This window comes from Aquarana catesbeiana, linkage group LG06, assembly GCF_042186555.1.
Source record: "Aquarana catesbeiana isolate 2022-GZ linkage group LG06, ASM4218655v1, whole genome shotgun sequence".
NCBI lineage: Eukaryota > Metazoa > Chordata > Amphibia > Anura > Ranidae > Aquarana > Aquarana catesbeiana.
In genome coordinates, this window is record NC_133329.1 from 249,843,918 (window position 1) to 249,869,407 (window position 25,490).

General features: G+C 42.7%; 1 protein-coding gene across 1 annotated transcript in view; it reads right to left on the reverse strand.

Moving 5' to 3' along the window:
• Positions 1-10,139: 10,139 nt before the first annotated feature.
• GLS (glutaminase) overlaps positions 10,140-25,490 on the reverse strand; it is a 210,391-nt gene continuing 195,040 nt past the window's right edge. Inside the window, exon 18 of the mRNA XM_073633167.1 lies at positions 10,140-14,076. Within this exon, the coding sequence (XP_073489268.1) occupies positions 13,920-14,076 (157 nt within the window). The 3' untranslated portion in view covers positions 10,140-13,919. The remainder of the gene's footprint in view (positions 14,077-25,490) is intronic.

Consider the following 25,490-nt stretch of genomic DNA (forward strand, 5'->3'; position numbering starts at 1 on the left):
TCTGTGAACCGACAGACTATCCGAAAAGATGAGAATGTCATCCAGGTAGATGACAACAAATTGGTAAAGCAGATCCCTGAAGATTTCGTTAAAGTTTTGGAAACCGCTGGGGCGTTACACAAACCAAAGGGCATGACCAAGTACTTGTAATGCCCATCTCTAGTGTTAAAAACAGTTTTCCATTCATCCCCCTCCCGTATTCGGATCAAATTGTATGCACCCCTGAGATCCAACTTGGTAAAAATGGAGGCACCTTTCAACCTGTCAAATAGTTCCGATATTAAGGGTAGGGGGTATCGATTTTTGATCGTTACTGCGTTTAGGCCTCGGTAGTCAATGCAGGGTCTTGGGGTACCATCCTTTTTGGCAACAAAAAAGAACCCTGCTCCTGCAGGCGATGAGGATTTCCGGATGAATCCTTTTTCTAGATTTTCTGCAACATACTCAGACGTGGCCTGGGTCTCTGGGATGGACAGAGGGTAGGTACGACCCCTGGGTAGAGCTGCTCCGGGAACAAAGTCAATGGCACAGTCATAGGACCTGTGAGGAGGAAGCACCTCAGCTGACTTTTTACAGAACACATCCCGGAAATCTTTATATGCAGCGGGAAGGGCAGAGGATACTGAGGTGGTAGCCACAGGAAGTCTCCCCTTAGGGGCAACCTTGAGTAGGCAGGAAGAGAAACAGGAGGGACCCCAAGCCAGGATCTGCCCAGAAGTCCAGTCAATGTGTGGAGAGTGGAGCTGCAACCAAGGAAGCCCCAATACGATAGGGGTTGAGACCTTAGGAAGGATAAGAAAGGATATCCACTCCTGGTGGAGTATCCCTACCGACATCTTAACAGGAGGGGTCTGGAAGCGGATAGGCCCCCCTGGAAGAACAGTGCCATCAATCACTGAGACCACCAATGGAGTGGTGAGGGGTAAAAGGGTAAGGTTCATGGAAGATGCAGTTCTCCAGTCCATAAAGTTGCCAGTGGCTCCCAAATCCAGATAAGCCAAGGCCGAGTGGGAGGAAACGCCAACATGAAGAAACACCGAAAGAAGGAGACGAGAAGATGACTTTTCTGGGTCCACCTTCCAGATGTATTACCCGAGCTTTTCCTGGACGATATGAACATGTGTCACGAAAATGACCTTTGCCCCCACAGCAGAGACACAGGCCCAGAGTTCTGTGCCTAGCACGTTCCTCGGGGGATGGCCTGGTCTGGCCCAGCTGCATGGGTTCCTTAGTTGGCAGGAGATGCTCCAAAGGATGAAAAGAGGGGAGCTCGGGCTGACTAAGGGCCAAGGAGTGCTGGCATCGCTTTTCTAGGGTCCTTTCCTGAAAACGAATATCAATCTGGTTACACAGGGGGGTAACTTTGTCCAGATCAGCGGGGGTGGTTCTTCCTGATAATTCGTCCTTCACTCTATCAATCAGAAAGGCCATGCAGAAAGGTTGCGACTAAGGCCTCATTGTTCCAGCTCAGCTCAGCCGTCACTATGCGGAAACAAAGAGCATACTGTCCCATAGAAGCAGACTCTTGGCGGAGACGTAAGAGGGCGCTGGCCGCTGAAGAGATACGACCTGGTTCCTCAAAGATATTCCGGAAGAGTTTCAGAAAATTAGAGAGGCTGGAAACCACTGGGTCTAGAAATAATATAGGCTACCTTTGCCCGATCAGACTGGAAGTTTTGGGGTTGGAGTTCGAAATGAATGGTACACTGGCTAAGGAACCCTCTGCAGGCCTTGGAATCCCCAAAGTAACGGGACAGAGCTGGTAAGTGCAAAGGGTTAGCGGCTGCAACTGTAAGCGGAGCTGATACGGCAGTCGATTGCGGTTGTGGAACCGGGGAGCCTAAGGAGGCTTAATGTTGTTCAAAGCGGGAAGCCAAATCCTGAAGGAATCGCATCACCTGGGTCTGATTAGATTCCTGGGTCTCGAGTCGGTGGACTATGCCCTGCAGCTGAACATCGGCAGGTAGCGGCACATCAGACGGGTCCATTTCCGTGCAAACTGTCAGGTCACCTGTATCCAGGTGACAGATGCACCCCGTTGGGGTCAGGAGTGCACCGCTATGATAGTGGACCCTAAGGCTGACTGCTGCAGATGGAACTCGGGGTGGTTCAGGAAGGCAGGTCCCCTGGAGCACCAACACGGATCCCACAGTGAGTTCGAGAATAGATTCCCCAGGGCGCGGAGTCTAAGAGCCAGCAGGTGTTCACCAGAGCCTCTAGTGGTGAGGATGGACTGGGCTGCAACTGGCTCCAGGTTGCGGGCCCCAGGGTCTCCCAGCTCACGCTCACGGTAGGCTACAGGAGGATGGAGAAGAAACAGCAGCCCAGGACAGCAAGGGATAGTAAGGAGGTAGCCAAATGCCAGGGCGACTAGCAGACAAGGATAACAGAGAACACGCCAAAAGTCAGGGTCACAGGCAAATAGGGATAGTCGAGAACGCGCCAAAGGTCAGGGTCACAAGCAGACAGGGATAGTCGGGAACACGCCAAGATCGGTAAGAGAGACAGAGACAAACATAGAGCACACGGCAAACAGGAAGCCAAACAGACAATATTGCATGGCAAGGCAGGCTTGGAGAATACGGTGTTAAATAGTGGTTCCTGTTGAGGCTAGGGTGGAGCCACACAGAGGGAAGATTACTTAAGCATGCAGGTGTGAGAGTACAAGCCTCAAGGCTGATACACAGACCAGGTAAGAGACAGACAGGTCATGAATGTATTACTGCAAGGTCATGACACATTGTCTGATTTTTGAAAGAATTTATTTGCAAATTATGGTGGAAAATAAGTATTTGGTCACCTACAAACAAGCAAGATTTCTGGCTCTCACAGACCTGTATCTTCTTCTTTAGAAGGCTCCTCTGTCCTCCACTCATTACCTGTATTAATGGCACCTGTTTGAACTTGTTATCAGTATAAAAGACACCTGTCCACAACCTCAAACAGTCACACTCCAAACTCCACTATGGTGAAGACCAAAGAGCTGTCGAAGGACACCAGAAACAAAATTTGTAGACCTGCGCCAGGCTGGGAAGATTGAATCTGCAATAAGCAAGCAGCTTGGTGTGAATAAATCAACTGTGGGAGCAATAATTAGAAAATGGAAGACATACAAGACCACTGATAATCTCCCTTGATCTGGGGCTCCACACAAGATCTCACCCCGTGGGGTCAAAATGATCACAAGAACGGTGAGCAAAAAACCCAGAACCACATGGGGGGGATCTAGTGAATGACCTGCAGAGAGCTGGGACCAACGTAACAAAGGCTACCATCAGGAACACACTACGCCGCCAGGGACTCAGATCCTGCAGTGCCAGACATGTCCCCCTGCTTAAGCCAGTACATTCCTGGGCCCATCTGAGGTTTGCTAGAGAGCATTTGGATGATCCAGAAGAGGATTGGGAGAATGTCATATGGTCAGATGAAACCAAAGTAGAACTGTTTGGTAGAAACACTCGTCGTGTTTGGAGGAGAGAGAACTCTGAGTTGCAACCAAAGAACACCATACCTACTTTGAAGCATGGGGGTGGCAACATCATGCTTTGGGACTGTAACTAAACTGTAAAGTAGTGAGTGTACAGCTTGAATAACAGTGTAAATTTGCTGTCCCCTCAAAATAACTCAACACACAGCCATTAATGTCTAAACTGCTGGCAAAGTGTCAATTTGTGTGGCCACTATTATTTTCCAGCACTGCCTTAACCCTCTTGGGTGTACTAACTTTTGTGCGATATTATATATATATATACACACACACACACACACACACACACACACACACAATGGACATTTTTATTAATGAGATGTGCCCCTTATGCAGCTGGCTCCTGTTTTGAAATTGTCCTTCCTTGATCCACTACAACCCAGCTGCCATAATCTACTAGTGCAATGGAGGTGTGTGTGTGGGGGGGGGGATTGGAGGGAAAGGATTTCAAATACAGCAGGAGCCAGCAGCACAGGAGGCACATTACATTGATAGTAGTGTCCCTTGTGCTGATTTTTTAAAATTATTTGGCTAAAAATAGGCTAGCCATACTAGGGATCGACAGATATCATTTTTTCGGTGCCGATACGATACCGATATTTCGGCCACCTCTCCTGCCGATATTTTGTACATTTTAAAAAAATAATTTACACTGTCATTTTACTTTTTTTTATTTTTTTTATAACTGTTATGTAATGTAAATATCCCTTGTGACAGTAATAGGCATGTGAGAGGTACTCTTTATGGAGAGATCGGGGGTCTATAAGACCCCAAACCCCTCCTTTGCACTTCAAAGTATTCAAATGTCAAGATCAGCGTTTTTTAATACTTGTAATCCGGACATCGCTTCCAGATTACTAGATCTGAGACCCGAATGAAGCATCGGCTTTGTTCGGGTCTTCAGCCAGCCGGAGGATGTGCCGGCTGGTTGCTCGGGCCTCCCGGTGGGACGGGAGTGCCCGGGCGAGCGGCGGAAGGGGGGGAGCGGGGATGTCCCCTTCTGCTGCTTGTAATAACAGCTGAGCGGCTGCTGAGCCACATCGGTTGTTATTACAGTAAACAATAAAGCCAACCGTCTGCTCTAAAGAACGGTACTGGGGTGATGCATGCAGCTGCCCCTTGAATCAATAATCGGTAAGTTTTTTGACCAATACTTCTAAAAAAGTGAATATCGGCCGCCGATAATCGGTCGATCCCTAAGCCATACATAATGCAATTGTCTGGTACAATCTTCCTTTAGATTTACCAAAATCATATAATATGAGGTCAAACCTAAAGACTTTCAATTTGTATGCAATCAGGCAGGCCCTTGCACTACATAGTTGAAGATAAATCTAAAAGGAAATTGAACAAGAAAATTGTATGATGTATGGCCAGCTTTAGGCAGGGATACCAAAGCGCCAAAATAAAGCTCTATTGTCTAAAATTAAAAAAAAAAAGATAAAAATGTTTTTGAATACAGCACTGAAAATTGAACTGGCTTGGTAATGATGGGGTATATACAGGCTAGCACTCAAGTGGTTAATCAGCTTGGGAAATTATGTCTGCTGACCTTGTGGTGGCAGGATGTGGTTTGAAGTTATTATGTTCCGTAGACATATTGGTGCTAGTGGTAATCTAATGACTGTGGTTTATGTACATTGCTGTTATACAGCAGCCTTTTCTTCAACAGTGTGTCAGCATACTAAAATTAAATTCCTAATGATTACTGTGCAGATATTCAGAGTGTGAAACAAAAAATTAATCCACTGTTTTTGCATGGATTTTTCAATTCAAACAAAGCTGACAATAGTAGGGATCATGTCTGTCACGGAAAAGAACTTCAAACATTTGGTTTCAACATTGCTTTATTATGCATTAAAAAGCAACAATAGAATAAATGAAATAAATACAAATTTTGCACTGTTACCATTTGCATTTCAAACATAAATTAATGTCATTTGAACAATACATTCAGCACTGTCTATACCCTTCATTAAAATTTGATTTGAGATACAATTACAAACATGTAATACTAATAAAAATAAAATAGGAATTGAATAAATAACAAAGACCTGTGTTTTTTTCCCCCATTTGTAAAACATTTGCGAACTAATCATACTATTACTGCAAATGAGATATCATTAAAGTCTAATATCAATTTAATACAGCAACATACATAAGGAGAGCAGTGCTTGACCATGCAGACTGTCGGAGCTGGATTACCGGTGCTCAGGCTGGGGGAACATAACACCCTACAGGCCGTCTATCCATCATAAAGACGACGGCTACTCAGGACCATCCAAAAGTGTAAATACTTTTCTTGGCTACATGATCAAATCCAATGAATGGGCAGCCTTACACGTTTCGGCCAATTTAGGCTCTCTAGCCGAAACTTGTAAGCCTGCCTTTTCATTGGATTTTTTCATGTAGCCAATAAATTATTTAAATTTTTGGGATAATACCGAGTAGTTGGCTTCTTTTGGTTAAATATCAATTCAATACCAATCCTACCAGATAACAATAGCAATAAATTGTAGTATGTAATCACCTGTATGTGAAACTGTGTAGAAATGTAAGAGGACAGTATTTACCAACCATTTTAATTTTCGAGTTGAAGCTTCCATATGCAATATTCATTTGTTTATTACCGTTTATTTTGTTGTCTATACAAACTTTTTTATGCATTTAGCATCAGGCAAGTGCTGCTGACGACAGCACTTTATTTCACCTAGATTGCTGAATATGATTTCTAAAAGACCAAACTTTTTTATTTTTTTTAAGAATAAAAGTATTAGTGCAGAGTTTACCATACATACAGGGTTTTCATAATTAAACAGACATTTTTAAAGCAAGAATGGTATGTTTTTTGCCATAGGGTAAGGGCAGTGGTTTATTGCACTAAACAATGGGGGTTTTGTGACAGCTATTGACAGAAATATAAAGTGGAGGAGTATTGCTCAATCATTGGCTGTAGACTGCTCAATGTGTGATTTACTATCCAGACATGAAGCAGCAACCTTTTCAGTGGGGTTTCAGGTATTTTTACTGTACATCTATAATTTTTTGCACATTACCAATGGTTCAACCCACCCAATGCTTTATATATAATATTTTGTTTATGCATAGATGCGGATAGGTTGAATCACCCACTGGCTTTCATCTCTTTCAGACTTAGTGTCCCACAGCCCTTGATGTTAAATTCTCCACCTCCTGCTGTAAATTCATGCCTCAATAAGCAATAAAGTATTCACCAGGGTAAATACCCCACTAGGACCCTGAGGGATACTTATAAGATGGATGGTGATTTAACCTATACCTATTGGAACTAGCAGCTTTGTGTGGATGTACACTTGCTTACACCAGTTTTGGCTGTGATCCTTCTATAAAATTTAGATCTTTAACCTTAAAACTCATGTTTAGTCAAACTCAATATGCAGTATATTACATCTGGTTCAGGGGCTTTGGATGACTTGTTAAATGATGAAAATGGGGCTAAAGTTAAAGTACAAGCATCTTTTTGGGGCGCAGATCCTGCACAAAGGACATATGCTGAGTTTGAAAAGTAGGGGGACACTGATTCTAATGTATCTTATAATAAACACAAGCATACTTAGAAACTGATGTCAGAATATTTTCAAATCATCTTATCATTTATGATCTCCAGAAGACTAAAATGCTTAAGGCTAAAAAGTTCCTATATTCTTTTTAAAATTTTACTGTAAGGCGAGTGGTTAACTACAGAATCAACTACTATTCAGGACATCTTATTCAGAATATGGCACCTCCATCCCCTAAATATGGATCCTTAAAATTTTATAGTTTTGCTAAAAACAGTAATATTTTGCTGGGTTTGTGCATTACATAATATATGTCTTTTTTTAATACATGTTTTTTAGGTTTATAGTTCAAACCTGAATACCGTATATTCTCACTAAAATAAGGGCCAGTATAAGTGCAGCAACTACCAAGCATAAACTAAAAAAACATTTCCCAAATGAACTGTATGTAAAGAATCGCACATTTTTTTTTTTACTTTGGTCATACTGTCCTCTTTAGAAGATTTTTATGTTTACTGCAGTATTTACTTGGAGATATTTGTGGAAAAGTACTTTGGACATATTTGGCTCTCTTTGCTACTAGACTATAACAAAGTTGAGTACTGTCCATGATATTTTTTTTATTTGCAAAATTTTCAGGACAAGCTTTTAGGGGTCTGCACCTTTCTTTTTGGCCCAAGCATTACTGATAACAATCAGTAATGTATCAGATTTTTTTGAACCACAAGAAGGGGGTAGGCCAAAATGTTTAATGGAAAATCAAGGCAATTCTGATCCATTCTGATGAATCACAGTTTGCCATTACTCTTGAATGTGTGCATGCCGATTAGCATATTTGCAAAGAATTATGCAACTATGCAATATTGGTCGCTTGGGTTATTAAACTGCAGAGTTCACAGCAGACCTGATAAATCCGATTATTCATAAAGGATCAGCTTCAATCTTACTCAAGTGGATAGCAAATTGATCTCCTTTATATTCCTAGCAGCTCAAACTATAGCAAGAGTGTGGCGTCAACCAACTTTGATCTTCATGGGAAAGAAACTGCGGATAATGGGCACTAAGGTCCATGAAAGGCTCACTTCTATACTGAATCACACAAATATGAAATTCCTCAAAATATGGTCTCTTTGACTAAATTACCACCAAGATCCCAATCTTGATCACTCATTCTTGTCTCTTTGATAGATGACGAGTTGCTCGATAAAGCAACTCCTGGATAGATCCTCAACATCTCCCCCTTTCCCCCTAGCCTTTTTACCCTTCCCTTTGCATGTCTCTTGCTTTCTCTCTCTCCTTTTTTCACCAATGCAGCACTATTAGTTTTCTTCTTATGTTTCCAGCAGCTAAGCATTGGGTGAACGTGGTTTTTTTTTTTCTCCTCCTGCCAGTACTCCAGCCCCCCCCCTTTTTTTCGTTTGCAGGCCATTGCCATTTTTGATCTCTCGCTTTCACACACTCGTATGATATCTAAAACCAGTTTACCAGCCATATCTAAGCCGGAATCTGCTTTTTGTGCTGTCTTTTTCAGTCTTATGGTAAAATGCTATATTTTACTTTGTCATTAGTTGACCTTAAATTTCCGTGCGTACCTCAGCTTTGTTTACACTGTATTTCTTTGTCAACATTCCTAATAAAATCTTTGTAAAACAGAAAGGATCAGCTTCACCCAATTTGACCAGTTCACAAATAGACATTTTCCCCACATCCCAAGTGTTTAATGTCATCTGAAGTTTCATGAAGCACATAAATAATATGCAGATACTCCAAATTAATAAACATAAAATGTGGAGATTGGGGGTCTGCACAGGCCTTATCCAGCCATGTGGTCAACAGTGGTTGCCCCCCTTGCGTCCTTGTTGCTGGATCTATTATTATATAACACAAAGTCTGGCAGTCAAAGTGCTTTAACACATCTCCTATCTCCTGTTTTTCTCTACAGTACCTGAAAACCTGTGGCACAGATATAAACTTCAGCTGGAAAACTGGTGCTTCGGCCTTATCTCTCCCACTATCCTCACCAGTGTTCAGTAAGTTAATCTATATCAGCGGTGGACAGTGGGGCATTTGCCCCTCAGGCCAGTACTAATAAATGATGTTGGGCTTGTGGCCCTGAGTGGAGATTAGCTGCTGGGTGTTATAGAACTACCTGTCCCCCATTCAGACCTGGAATCAGAGTAAAAGCTTCCAGTACCAACTTCCTTCCAGCAAAAAAAAAAAAAAAGTCCATCCAAATTTCACGTTATGTGAGGACCACCACAGACCTGCACAAATACCTGCAAGTCAGGCAACCTGCACATCTTAAATTTCCTAATTATGCCCTACTTCCACACACTGTCTGCCACCTAAGCATTGTATAGTGTACTATTTTGTGATAGGTTTGTCTACTCTAATTTTTATTTGGGTAATCATCAACATCTTTGTTTACACTCTGAACAAAATCTTAAACATACCGTTTTGTCTATTTTTAAAATGCTTTTTTAGGATTCAGATTCTAATAATTTTGGTTACCCTAGTTTGGAAAGAATTGCTTTATTTAAATTTAAAACTGGATTAAAGAAATAAAAATCACTTTATTTGATCACCATGTGCACAGCCATCATTTAAGCCTTTAAATTCTATCTGTTACAACAGCAGGATGTGATCGGCGACTGTAGGCAATACAGACAGTCCTAATTTAGCAAACATTAAAGCGGGATTCCGGCCAGCGAAATTAAAAAAAAAAAAAAAAAGTCAGCAGCTACAAACACTGTAGCTGCTGACTTTAAATAGGTACACTTACCTGTCCTGGGTGCCCGCGATGTCGGCCTCCCCGTCCCTCGGGTCCCGGCACCCTAAGGGAAACAGGCAGTGAAGCCTTGCGGCTTCACTGCCAGTTTCCTACTGCGCACACGCGAGCGGTGCGGCGCTCTGTAAATGGCCCCCGTGGTTTTCTGGGAACACAGACAGTTCCCAGAAGGCAACGGGGCCGCTCACCGAGGAGCAGGACACGCCGCGGAATAGGAAGAGGCAGATTAGGAAGACTGCCTAGCAACAAGGGTTCAGGTAAGTTTAAATTTTTTTTTTTTTTTCAAATGTTTTTTTTTTTTAAACTTTAAGATTTTTTCATGCGATTTTTTTTTTTATTTTTTTTTATTTTAGGGTGGCCCTCCACTTTAATGAGAATAATTTTTTTAAGTAGATGGAATGGATAACGGGTATTAAAGCTGACATTTTTTTTAATAAAAAATGCTAAATTATAAAATACTCCTTTCATTTGAACATTGTTTGTGAATATTTTTGCTGCAGATGATAAATATGGTTTTGCAGTAAACTGATTCAGTATTGTTGAAAATTAACACATTTTACAGGCAGTGAACTGGAGCATTGAGTCCTTGAAACGTACTACTCCTTTTCTTCAGTACCTATGGAATGTTATCACATACTAAACAACTGGTAAACTCGCAATAGGGAGAATTTCCAACTATAGGTGAAAGCAGAACGTTTGTGTATTTGCAGTACAACAGTGGTAAAATTCACTTATTCACAAGTAGTAAGGGATTTTAGCAATTCTTTGTTACAAGGAATCATTAACTGGTTATCAACAATTACATAAGAATTTTTAATGAAATAACTCCACACTTGAGAAGAACCTCTGCCAGGTCTTTGGTAGCATAAACAACCTGTATTATAATCATATGTGTACATTTACAGTTATCATATAATCCTGTATAGTAAAAACTCAGCATACATGAAACTACATTGTTGTCAATTTTGGATCATGACTGATCCAACTTCACAATGCAATACAATTAACTAATTCCTTGAACAAATGCAGCGATAAGACAAAAACTGATGTGCAGTAGCCCCTAGTAATCAACAGAAATCTGTAAAGTGACATGTTGAGGCTTACTCTACTTTGCACAACATCTTTTCATTGCCTTAAAGTGGTTCTAAAGGTTTAAGTTTTTTTTATCCTAATGCATTCTATGCATCAAGGTAAAAAAACTTTTGGGTGCAGCTCCCCACACAGCCCCCCCCCCCCCCTTTATACTTACCTGTGCCCCATCTCAATCCAGCAATGTGCATGATAGCAGCGGCTCTCCCAAGTCTCTCTGTTCTCATTGGCTCACACAGCAGCAGGAGCCATTGCTGCTTTCAATCACAGACAGTAGGCAAATGAGGAGAGAGCAGGAGGCGGGGCTGAGCCACGCTCTGTGTGTGAATGGACACACAGAGCATGGCCTGGGAGCGAGCCTGCTTGGGTGCCCTATAGCAAGAGGCTTGCTATTGGGGGCCCCAAAAGGAAGAGGATTGGGGCTGCTCTGTGCTAAACCATTACGTTTAGAACTTAATTTAATATATTTGTCGTACCATTAAAATGTTGCTTATTTTCTGCCTTTATTCTGTACATACAACCATACATTTCTGCCATAAAAGTTATTTATCATTGTTACTCTATAATACACAAGACTGGATCTAGGCATCAGGTTTAAGCAGGACTGAGATTCTAAGGCTATGGTCAGACAGGCACTTTATATATTTTTCAAGTCAGAATTTGCCATGGATAGTTTAAAATCTTTTTCATTTACTAGCAAGGTATCAGCATGTAGCAAGTTCTATAAAAGTTGCTGTATCATCTTCACACCAATAACAAATGAGAAGCCTCATGGTCCCATCACATACAGAAACACGGAGAGCCTGAAATCAAGCTCAAAAATATTACTGAAAAATGTTCAATATGGTTTTTAGCTCTAACCATACACAACCTACTAAGTGCAAGAAATGCGACTAATGAAAACATGACTTGCATTAATCAGGCCATACAGACATGTGGTAAAAATTGCTTTCAAAATTTATATTGGATTTTTATTGCACAAAGATCTTCCAAGATCATGGATCAAGGAAAGGATGAAAAATGCTAATCCACAGGAAACAGATGAATTAGGTATCTTCACCTTCCCTTTATTTCATTAACTTCAAACTAAAAGTATTGAGCAAAGATATATTGCTATTTTTAAAGGTTATTTAATGCTATTTTGTGCTAAATGCTGGTCTAAAGTACTATACAATAATTAATATCTAAGATCAAGAGAACGGTTTTACTATTAGTTGTGTTGTAAATTATAGCAAGTTAGACGTATATATTTTATGTCTTTTAATATAGAACGTGTAATTTGTTATCCATATTCTTTTTTTCTCTCTCCCCCCCAACAACAAATTTACCCATACATTACTAACGCACATTATGCCTTGATCACCAAGTGTTGTCTTGATCATTGGTGAAAACAAATTCAAATTGCAAAAAAATGTAACATAAATAAAATGCTCATCAAATGGCTTTACAGTGCATTTTAAAAGAGATACAGCATACTTGTTCCTAAGCGACTTAACAGTGCAGACTTACTGATTAGTGTTACAGGAAACACTAAAAGCTGAAGGGCAACTCTCTGCAGAGAAACCGTGAGAAAAGAGAACACAATTTTGTTAGAGATACAGCTAGGTGGAGATCTATAAAGCAACACAAACATAATATTGCAGCAATAATTTATATACAGCATGTGCTATGTAGTAACACAGCAGTCAACATTTTAAATTAATTTCCAGGAATATGGTACTTGTTAGTTGTTCCATCCAAACAACTATAGCTTACCATCAAGGTTTCACTTTGGAGCCATAATGCCCTTTAATAAATACTAAATCACACTAGCACAGGTCCACGTTTCCAATGGTTATTAAATAATTTACTCTATATCTTTAAACTAATATAAATCTTAGAGCACAACTAATAAATACAGTTATCAGTATCCAGACATCTTCAGTTCAATTAAGCAGCGTTAGCTGTAAAACACATTCCCAGTGCCAAACCTTTAAAATCCAAGTCAGCTGCTGAAAACTAGAATTTTGGTTGTACGTTAAGTGAACTGTATTGTGCATTTGGTATTTTGTTCAGGCTGGGTTCACACTAGTGTGAATTGGATGCGGCTTTCACCGCATCCAATTCGCATTACAAGGGAATGTGACTGGCTCTATATGGAGCCAGTCGCAGCTGGGGAGCGGCTTGCACAGGAGTCCGGTGCGTCTTTGGCCCTGCTTGAGGGGTGAATTCAGGCAAAAATTCGTCCCTGAAATGGAGAACACAGGGATGCACCAGACCCCTGCTGCAAGCCGCATCCGTCGGCAGTGTGAGTCCAACCTAAGATAACATTTTTCCCTTGGCAGTTTGCTAGGAACGGCCACTTTCATGTTTTCTTTTTTACCATATAGCTCTCCTTGAAACGAAACAAACCACCATACACTTCACACACCAAACAAGAAACAGTTACACACCTTACTCTGAAATCACAAAATGCATGTGATAATCGCACATAAAACTACAATGTCTGTTGAAAGGACATCACAAGATAAATAAGACATTTTCAACAAAACGCAGCAAGATGACCCTTCAGTGGAAAAGTTACATTGTTACCAACTTTAGCTGGTTTATTCAGAAAGAGAAGGGATTCTTTCTTCCACTAAAGGATTTTACAGCCTATGTTAATATATTTGTGACTTGGTATGTCCCAAAAGGCTGTACACATTTCACCTTATTTTTCTGTGGACTTGTTAGCAACTATTTCTAAAACATCACTTCACAAAATTCACATTAAAAGGAAAGCACATTTATGCAGCATAAAGTCACCCACTGATGCCAAGGAAATAAATCAGGCAGCTTCTCCTTGGCAGCTCTAGGGGATAATAAAGAGGCTATGCCTTTGTTGCTTTTCTTTAAAATTTCATCCTGAGGATCCAACAAGTAAAATAACACTGAAAGATAGTCTTCATTTAAAATATACATCACTATAAGATAAAAAATACACACACTTTATAGGATTCTACAACATGTGCAAATATGTCATCTTTGTGATCAAATCTTATAGCAACCCATCCAGATTCTTTTGAACAGTCTGCTCTTCCTTTTCAGTATCTGGTTGCGCCAGAGGTTTATAATTGTTTTGGTATTCTTGAAGGATTGTAACGACATCATGGTGTCCAAAGTGCATAGCTTCATCCATAGGAGTATTATTCCATCTGCAAAAGGAAACATAGGGTTGTTTTTCCATTGCCTAACATTTGATAATAGCCTGCCACTCACAGACACAGGCTACATGTATCTTAATGGGCAATAATGGACAGGTAAAGGGAAGAACAAAATGCTATAACACAGAGTAAATGTATAGGACGTAAGACCCAGTCATGAACTGTGCAGTGGTTCTTTGTGTTCATTTAAACTGGGCTACACTGCATGTGTGTATCAAAGTTGGGATATTAATAGAACTATCTGTTCATAGATGCGGCTTTATCCATTTGAGCGATGTTAAGTGAATGGGCACACTAATTAATCGCAACAGGATGACACTGCAATTCTATTGCACTGCCTAGAAAATTAATCTGAGTGCAGAATGCTATACCTATGTGTACAGTAAGAACCATTAGAACATTCTGAATACACAGCTCCAATCTGAATTGGCAACAAACATTTTCACACAGGGTACAATGGATATTTGAAGAACTTGTATGAGTTTAAGAGAACACCAACTGTAGTAAATGTGATAATAAAAAGTTTTTTGCTGCTTTGCCTTAGGCCCCTTTCACATGGGCCGGATCCAGTTTTTCTCAGCAGGGGATCTGTCCAATGATCTCCTGCTGAGCGGAGCGCCCAGATGACATGGACACTGCATGCCCTGCTTTATGTGCAGTTGGATGTAAATGGACCGGCTGTCCATTTACATCTGACTGAACTTCAATCCGGCCACACGGAGGGGAATGTATCCCCTTTCATTTGCTTTTGCTAGATTGGATTTAGTCGGATGTAAACGGACACAAGTCTGTTTACATTCGACCGTTCATAGTATAGCAAAATGGAGGGTCCGATCGGGTCCTCCTGTCCGTTTTTCAGCTGGATCGGATCTATGGTGTGCAAAGGGCCTGACACTGTCAAAATCATCATTGGGAGGCACAACATGGTTGCAATAGCAGCCATTCATGGATTTTTACTTTCTTGTTATCAAAGGGCTATGCTGGAGGTCATCTTAGAACAGCAGGCGAATCAGTTTACACAGCAGGGTATTTATAACAAGGGGCCACTAATGGGAATTAATATCCTGAAGGATGTTCTTGCATAGACTTCCTGATGTTATGTATGGGTGGTAGAGGAGCATCATCTCAGACCTCCTGGTGATGTGAAAATTAAAATGACTGATTTCCTGAATTGCAACAACAACAAAGGGGGGCAGATGTGGACTGTGGTGCTGACTTAGGTCAAGGAGCTTGATGGCAATATAGTAGTGCCATCTGGTGGAAGACAGCAACATGTTTCCTGGAGGATGTTCGGGGTAAGAACATGCTTCCTAGCGATTAGGAGGGACAGGACCTTAAAGCTTACAGATTGTAGCTCATTGGATCCCAAACTATACAAGGTGGCGATTTGGTTGCTGCTTGTGGGTGGTAGAAGATGCAAAGGCCAGCCATTATAGCCCTCTTTTTCACATTGAGCTCCAACCAAGATACACAACACTGAGGACGGACTTGCGTAACGTATCATCTATGATTTTTTTGTTTTATATGCTCTGTATTATTCTTTTAGATTTCTATGTTAGGGTTCTAATTTCTTTGTAAATAAATAAGACCTTTGCTTCTGTGAGCATTGTGTTTATTTTTTATAGCCAATATTGTTGTTATTATATCATCACTATTAATATTAACAGAGCGTTGATACAGTGCTTTACTTTTTTCACATTTTGTTATGTTACAGTCTTATTCCAAAATTGATTAAATTATTTTCCTAAAAATTCTACAACCAATACCTCATAATGGCAATGAGAAAGAATCTTTGCAAATGTATTAAAAAGAAAAAAAAATCACATGTACATAAATAAGTATTCACAGCCTTTGCCATGACACTCAAATATGAGCTCAGGTGCATCCTGTTTCCACTGATCAGCCTTGAGATGTTTCTCCACCTGTGGTAAATTGTTAATTGGACATGATTTGGAAAGGCAGACAACTGTCTATATAAAGGTCCCACAGTTAACAGTGCATGTCAGAGCACAAACCAAGCCAAGAAACAGGATTGTATCGAGACACAGATCTGGGGAAGGGTACAGAAAAATTTCAGCAGCATTCATAAATGGAAGTTTGGAACCACAAGGTCTCTTCTTAGAGCGGGCCACCCAGCCAAACTGAGCGATCGGGAGAGAAGGGCCTTAGTCAGGGAGGTGACCAAGAACCTGATGGTCACTCTGACAGAGCTCCAGCGAGACTCTGGGATTTTTCGTGGGCAGTGGCTGGTGTTAGCGCTTAAATCATCCCGGCACCATGCTTGATATGGTGTAAGGGCGATTGAAGAGCAATTATTTCTATTATTACATTGTAGTAATAAATAAATTAGTTCAACTCACCATAATGCAGAATCAGTGGGAGCCGCAGCCTGTCACTTGCCATGGTCACCTGATGCAGCTTGTAACTTGCCATGCCGCCTGCCAACAGATGCAGCTTGTCACTTGCCACATCGCGTGCCTTCAGATGTAGCTGGTCACTTGCCATGTCTCCTGCCACCAGCTGCAGCTTGTCACGTTGCCTGCCACCAGATGCAGAATGTCACCTGCCACCAAATGTGGATTGTTACTTGCCACGCTGCCTGCTACCAGATGTGGATTGTCACTTGCCACTTCAGTTGCAGCTTGTCACTTGCCATGCTGCCTGCCACCAGATGCGGATTGTCACTTGCCACGCTGCTTGCCACCAGTTGTGAATTGTCACTTGCCATGTTGCCTGCCAGTGGCACCAGATGTGGATCGTCACTCTGCAGGGCACCTGCCTTTAGATTCAGCTTGTCACCTGCCACGTCACCTGTCACCAGATGCACATTGTCACTTGCCAAGCTGCCTGTCATCAGATGTGATATGTCACTTGCCATGTTGCTTGTCACCAGATGTGGATTGTCACTTACCACGCTGCCTACCACCAGATGTGTATTGTCACTTGCCACGTCGCCTGCCAGTGCCACAAATGTGGATTGTCACTGCAATGGTGGCAGCATTGTTCCATTTAGCACAGAGGCAGGCCTCTGTGCAGTGGTGGGTTCCGAGTGAAGGCAGGAGAGTGGTGATGGGGGCGGGTGGTGAGAGATGATGTCATCTCTCTGCTCCCCTCCCGCACCTCCGACATTGAAGAGGCTGACAGAACACAGGCTATGAGGGCGGAAGAGCGGTGATGTGGGGCGGGCAGAGAGAGATGATGTCATCTCTGCTTGCCCGTCTGCTTCTCTCATACTGCCCGCCCGGCTCTTTCATGCCGGCCGCACGTGCGGCCCAGCTGCAGAGAGGCCAGGGCCCGGTGGTTGGGGCCCCCCTTTATATTGGATTTAGGTTAGGCAAGCATGGGGCCATTCAATGGTATCAATTCCTTCATCCTCCAGGAACTGGCTGCATACTCTCGCCACGTGAGTTCGGGCATTGTCGTGCACCAGGATGAACCCAGGACCCACTGCACCCTCTGACAATGGGTCCAAGGATTTCATACAGATACCTAATGGCAGTCAGGGGGCCATTGTCTAGTCTGTAGAGGTCTGTGCGTCCCTCCATGAATATGTCTCCCCAAACCATCACTGACCCACCACCAAACCGGTCATGCTGAAAGATGTTACAGGCAGCATAACGTTCTCCATGGCTTCTCCAGACGCTTTCACGTCTGTCTCATGTGCTCAGGGTGAACCTGCTCTCAATTCTGAAAAGCACAGGGCACCAGTGGCAGACCTACCAATTCTGGTGTTCAATGGCAAATGCCAATAGAGCTCCATGGTGCCGGGCAGTGAGCACAGGGCCTACTAGAGGACATTGGGCCCTCAGAACACCCTCATGAAGTCTGTTTCTTATTGTTTGGTCAGACATTTACACCGGTGGCCTTCTGGAGGTCATTTTGTAGGGCTCTGGCAGTGCTCACCCTGTTCCTCCTGGCACAAAGGAGCAGATACCAGTCCTGCTGATGGGTTAAGGACCTTCTACAGCCCTATCCATCTGTCCTGGAGTAACTACCCGTAACTACTCCTGGAATCCCCTCCACGCTCTTGAGCCTGGGCGACGCAGTAAACCTTCTGGAAATGGCACGTATTGATGTACCATCCATGTGGAGTTGGACTGCCTGTGCAACCTCTAACAGTCCAGGTATCGCCTCATGCTACCAGTAGTGACAACGACCCTAGCCAAATGCAAAACTATTGAAAAACAGTCCGAAGAGGAGTAGGGGAAAAAAAAAAGTTTCCCATCTAGTGCACCTGTTAATTTCATAAACACCAAAGCAGCTGAAACTGGTTAACAACCTAACAACCCCCTCTGCTACTTAAGTGATCAGATTAATATCCCAGGAGTTTAATTGAGTTGATGCTATACACTGCTTAAAAGTGTCCTTTAATTTTTTTGATACATAGGGTAGTGGCGCAGCCTAATGGATGTTAAAAATATAACTCAGTCCATAGAAAGTCCTTTGAGCTAAACAGCTCTATGTAACAGATCAGTCCACTGTGTCAGGGCAAGCCTTGTAGGAGAAGTTGAAGCAAACTCCAGACATGCAGAGAGAGAGAAAAAGACATAGGCGTCTCTGAGTATGGACTGCAATATTTAATAAAGAAGGTGCATTAAAAACTCATATTGAGGTTACTGTGTATAGGCAGATTTGGGTCCAGTGAGCTGCGCTATCAACCGTCCATGCTGTGTGTGTGAACCGTGTCTCCCATATCCAGGTGGAATTTAATGTCCTGGCCAGCAGGATACTGTGATGCTTAAGCGAGATCCAAACTGAGGGTTGGAGCGCAGCTGAGGTCCGATGGAGAGGGCTGGAACGCAGCGCTGGGCGAGATGGCATTACTGGCATCCTCGCGACGCGTTTCGAAGCATGCTCACTGGAAGTATGTGCACAGTGCGTGCTCCTTTCTCAAGCTCTAGAGCACAGTGCGTGCTCCTTACTCAAGCTCTAGAGCACAGTGCGTGCTCCTTTCTCAAGCTCTAGAGCACAGTGCGTGCTCCTTTCTCAAGCTCTAGAGCACAGTGCGTGCTCTTTTCTCAAGCTCTAGAGCACAGTGCGTGCTCTTTTCTCAAGCTCTAGAGCTTGAGAAAGGAGCGCGCACTGTGCACATACTTCCAGTGCACATGCTCCGAAATGCGCCACGAGCACGCCAGTGATGCCATCTCGCCCAGCTCTGCGTTCCATCCCTCACTATTGGACCTCAGCTTCGCTCCAACCCTCGGTTTGGATCTTGCTTGAGCGCCACAGTATCCTGCTGGCCAGGACATTCACTTCCACTTGAATATGGGAGATGCGGTTCAGACACACAGCATAGACGGTTCATAGCATGGCCTCAATGTGAGTTTTTAATGCACCTTCTTTATTAAATATTGCCGTCCATACTCAGAGGCACCTGTGTCTTTTTCTCTCTCTTTTTAATTTTTTTGAGCAGTGTATGTATGCGTGTGTGTAAGAGATATAGATATATATAGAGAGAGAGACTTTTCAGATATATGTTGAATTTTAATCACACTGTTATGTGGTGCTTTTGATCAGGTATTTAGTGTTGTTTTATTAACGAGTAGACTTCACATGTATGTTAGCACTAATTCTTAATTTTGTTTAACATATTTATATACTTGTTGCCCTACACTTAAATTATGTTTTAGTAGTTTCCTTATCATGCCTGGGTGTTGGCGACTGTTGGTGACTAAGGATGGGCTATCTGTTCGAGTCGAACATGAGTTCGACTCGAACATTGGCTGTTCGCCGAACAGCAAACAATTTGGGGTGTTTGCGGCAAATTCGAAAAGCCGCGGAACACCCTTTAAAATTCTATGGGAGAAATATAAAGTGCTAATTTTAAAGGTTAATATGCAAGTTATTAACATTAAAAGCGTTTGGGGACCCGGGTCCTGCCTCAGGGGACATGTATCAATGCAAAAAAGTTTTAAAAACCAAACGTTTTTTTCCCGGGAGCAGTGATTTTAATAATGCTTAAAGTGAAACAATAAAAGTCAAATATTCCTTTAAATTTTGTACTTGGGGGTCTGCGGGTGGGGGGCTTATCGGAATCTGGAAGCCCCCTTTAACAAAGGGGACACCCAGATCCCGGCCCCTCCCTATGTGAATTGGTAAGGGGTACATTGTACTCCTACCATTTCACAAAAAGATGTTAAATAACCACAAGAGACTGCTTTGGACAAGTCCTTTATTAAAAATAAAAAAAAATAAAAAAAAGAGATCAACCATCGCTGGAGATCGAGAATTGGATTACATCGCTGGAGTAGGAGCATGGATTTATTGGATTTATTGGATTACATCGCTGGAATCTCTTTTTTATTTTTAATAACGGACTTGTCCCAAGTCGTCTCCTGTGGTTTTTTTAACATTTTGACACTTTCTTTTTGTGAAATGGTACCCCTTATCAATTCACATGGGGGGGCCTGGATCTGGGTGTCCCCTTTTGTTAAAGGGGGCTTCCAGATTCCAATAAGCCCCCGCCCGCAGACCCCCACAACCACCGGCCAAGGGTTGTGGGGATTAGGCCCTTGTCCCCATCAACATGGGGACATCCTCCCCATGTTGAGGGCATGTGGCCTGGTACAGTTCAGGAGGGGGCGCTCTCTCGTCCCCCCTCTTTTCCTGCGGTCTGCCAGGTTGCGTGCTCGGATAAGGGTCTGGTGTGGATTTTTGGGGGAACCCCACGCCATTTTTTAAAAAATTTCAGCGCAGAGTTCCCCTTAAAATCAGGTCTGGTATGGATTTTTGGGGGGAACCCCACTCCATTTCTTTTTACATTTTGGCCTGGAGTTCCCCTTAGTATCCATACCAGACCTGAAGGGCCCGGTGATGGAATTTTGGGGGACCCCCATGCATTTTTATTTGTTTTTCAATGACTTTCAATAGACACCCCCAGGTGCTTGGATAAGGGTCTGGTGTGGATTTTTTGGGGAGCCCCATGCTGTTTTTTTTAAATTTTGGAACGGAGTTCCCCTTAAAATCCATACCAGACCTGAAGGGTCTGGTATGGATTTTTGGGGGGAACCCCACGCCATTTCTTTTTAAATTTTGGAACGGAGTTCCCCTTAATATCCATACTAGACCTGAAGGGCCTGGTAATGGAATTTTGGGGGACCCCCATGCATTTTTTAAAATATTTTTTAATGACTTTTATGTGTATTGTCGGGACCGACAATTCATTAATAGCCGGCACTAGCGCTAGCACTTTAAATTACTTTTTTTTCCTTTACAAATGTCATTTTGCTCTCGGACGGTTATAAACACGGGAAACATGCGCTACTTTACAGGCATACTATAGACACCCCCAGGTACGAAATTTAAAAGGAATATTTCGCTTTTATTGTTTCACTTTAAGCATTAATAAAATCACTGCTGCCGAAAAAATGGCCATTTTCAAAACTTTCTATTGCAATGATACATGTCCCCTGGGGCAGGACCCGGGTCCCCAAACACTTTTTATGACAATAACTTGCATATTAACCTTTAAAATTAGCACTTTTGGGGTGTTCGGCCCATCCCTATTGGTGATGCTGACCTGATGTTAAACTCATCTTAAGAGCACTTCAACACAGATTCATTGGATTTATAATTGGGGCTTTGTGGACTTTATTTTGGATTTTTCAATAATTGATTTTGTATAAGTTTTTTTCTGTCACAATTCACAGTAATTTATTTTTTTTAGTGCAACACTCATTTTTACATTACGCTAATTGTTTCTGCTATTCGTGAGAATGCTGGTGGTGGAACGTTTGAGATCACGACCTGTAAAGGATATATGTTGCTGCATGTTCATCATGCTACATATGTATTTAGTAAAAGTGAGTTGTTTTGCTACATAGTTTTTATATTTTTAAATGCGTTGCAGCTTGCCTTTTCATTTTATTTGAGCACATCTACATTACTGATATATGAATAGTTAAATATATTAACATGAGAAAATTTATTATGATGAAACTGGATCAAATTGGGAATAAATCGTTGCTAACATTGTTTTTAATTTAGGGAGGATGGGGGGCGTGGCCGAATGTGAACGAGGCTAGACGTGTTTCTCTGGAGCTCCACATCTATCCTGAAGATCTATCCATTTTCCGGAGCCTTCGGACAGTTTTTTTTGGGCAGATACACCTGCGAGCTGAGATCGGGCACTCCTGGTCATGAAAAAGACCGGGAGCAAGCAGGATAAGACACCCCAGCGCTCCCAGAGGCAGACACGCTCCACACGAGGCCCGAAACAGAGATCCACCGCTGCCATCTTACCTCCTCGGCAGTTCACTGAAGGAACCAAGCGAAGAGACAGGCAGATGGAGAAAGCAGCGGCTGCTGCAGGTATGGAGAATCCCCAGCCGGCATCCCCAGGTCAGGAGACTGCCTCAGATGCCATCACTAGACCCATCTTAGAGGCTATTGACGCTAGTAAAGCTGCAGTGATGGTAAGGATCAACCATCTTGCCTGGATAAAATCTGGGGTAGACTTACTACAGCAGAGGACTGAATATCTGAAGTGGAGGATCTGTCACATGCACAGGGCGCACAGTTGTCTGAGCTGCAACAGATGGTACAATCACTCCAACATAGAGCTGAAGACGCTTAAGACCGACAAAGACGAAACAATGTCCGCGTAGTCGGGTTACCAGAAGGGGCAGAGGGAGTTAAATCCGCCATGTTTGCTGAGCAATTTTTTTAAGCAGGTTCTGCAGTTGGGCGACCTTCCCCCTACCTATGTTGTAGAGCGTGCACACAAGGTCCCTTACAGGAGTGCGTCCACCCGGAGCTTTCCCAAGACCATTCTTGGTCAGATTTCTCAACTATAGGGACCGGGATATGATCCTCACTGAATCCAGGAAGCATCAGGACTTGCGATTTGAGAACACCAAAATAATGCTGTTTCCTGATTTCTCTGTGGAAACTCAATGGAAAAGAAGATCTTTCAATGATGTCCGTAAGAGAATGAGGGAAAGGAGGTTCCAGTATAGTATGCTATACCCTAGCAGGCTGTGGGCACAGTATAAAGGAGCAGTTAAATTCTTTGACAACCCACTGGAAGCCAGCGAATGGCTTGACCGAAATGTATAAAGCTGCTGGATGTGATCTTAAATTTGTCTCAATATTACATTCTCAATGATCCCTGATGATCTGCTCACTATGAATGGCTGCACACATTGGGGCTTTCGTGGTGATTTGGTTTTTGTTGTGCATTTATTTCACATTTATTAACTTCCGGACTTCTTGATGGCTGGAGTACTTTTTTCCTCTCATATATTACATGGGGGGCTGTGTGTATCTGGAGGCACTTTGTTTCTCCAGTTGCTCAAGACTTTTACCTTTTTCTTTTAATTTATCCTCATTTTTCTTATTTTTTTCTTTATATTGTCAATCCTGCAAGGAACCACTAGAGGGCTCCGTGAGACCACTGGATTGCCTAGATATACGGCCAGGTGTCTGTTATCTAATGCTCCTTGATCCTTTTCCCATGGGGCTCCATGAAGAGAAGACAAGAAGAGAACACGTGATAAACTTGCCGAACATTTCGTCACTAGGTTACTGACTTCCTAGTATATTTTTTGTTCTCCCCATGTTTGGGAGTTTTGGGAGTAAGCCACATACCAGTTGTTATCTGTTTTAATTGTAGTTTTTTGTTTATGGCTGGTATAATGACAGGGGGGGTTTGTTGTAGCTCGGTTCACTTCTCACAAGGGGTAAATGTTTTGGGATGTTTCTGGCATTGGTCTATTGTTTCATCCAGTACTTGTAGACTGTACTGGATACTGCACTCGGGTTCCGGGATATCAAAATTCACTGTACAGGGTCATGGCTAACTGTGCTAAAATTGTGTCCTGGAATGTGAGAGGATTGAATAGCAAACACAAACGTTTATCGGTATTTCAATTCCTCAAGCATTTCAGGCCCCATATCACCTTTTTGCAGGAGACTCACCTTGATGGTAGCAGGATCCTGGCTTTACGCAGGCCCTGGGTTCAAAAAGCTTTTCACGCTACCTTTTCTACTTTTGCTAGAGGAGTCGCGATCCTTATTAGCAAAGTGTTACCATGTACTATACATCAGGTGTTCTCCGACCAGGAGGGGAGATATGTTGCTGTCCTCTTAGACATTTTTCAACATAAGATGATATTAGAAAACATATTTACCTCCCCCCATTAATGTGCAAGTACTATATGACTTGTTTACTAGATTAGCCCCATTTGCTCACCTCCCTCTAGTATTAATGGGTGATTTTAACGTTATTCTGGATGCTCTGGACTCCTCTAACCCGGGAAGGATGGGGTCGGCAGATATTCTTTCCTGGGCTTCAGTAGCTGGGTTGACTGAGCTGTGGAGAGCCAAAAACCCTCATTGCAAAGCTTACTCTCACGTCTCTATGACTCACCGTTCATCAGCCAGGATTGATCTAGCTTTTGGGAACCAATCGGTACTTTCATTTGTGAAGGATATTGATTACCTGGCTGGTGGTATATCTGATCATTGCCCCCTGTCTTTTAATCTTAACTTCTCTGCGGAGAGGGGGACAGGGGGGTGGCGGCTCTCTCCGGGGTGGCTACAAAATGAGCAGGTCTATTCCCGGGTGGGGGGGTCAATTGCCTCTTACTGGCTAAACAATGAGGACTCGGCTGATCCTCCAGTGGTGTGGGATGCTTTTAAAGCAGTGGTGAGGGGGGAATGCATCTCCGCCATCAAGTCTGAGAGAGTGGCCCACAATGCAGAGATACTTAGGATACAGGAACAAGAGGAGGAATGTGTGGAGAGACATGCCAGTGACCCCTCTTATACTACATATTTGTCGTTGATGGAGGCTAGGCGTCTTCTATCCCTGCATTTCTCTGATCTTGCGCATACTGAGGCAACTCATAGGGCGAATTCTGTGTTTTCGGAAGGAGATAAAAATGGGAAACTGCTGGCACGACTAGTGGCGGTAGATAATCAAATTGCTAATATCCCGGTAATTAGAGGGAAGAGTGGGGTGCTGGTTACTGATCCTGTGGAAATACTGGGGGAATTTCGTGATTTCTTTGAGGGCCTATATGCCCCCATCCAAAAATATGACCCTGATGCCTTGGATGCCCTTCTGGAGGATCTTACCCTCCCAAGGTTATCTGACGATGAAAGGTTGGTGTTGGATGCAGGGATAACTAACAAAGAAATAGTGGCTGCAATTTTTGATTTTCCCCCTAATAAGGCCCCCGGACCGGATGGCATTCCCGCAGACTTATAAACTCTATGCTGAGGAATTGGCACCTCGACTGAATACACTTCTAGCTCAGTGTCTAGAACTCAATAAGCTTCCAACGTCCATGTTGGATGCATACATGGTCTTGTTGCCGAAGCCCGGAAAGGATCCATTAGAATGTGCATCCTATAGACCTATTGCTCTACTAAACATGGATCTGAAGATCTTAAAGATCCTA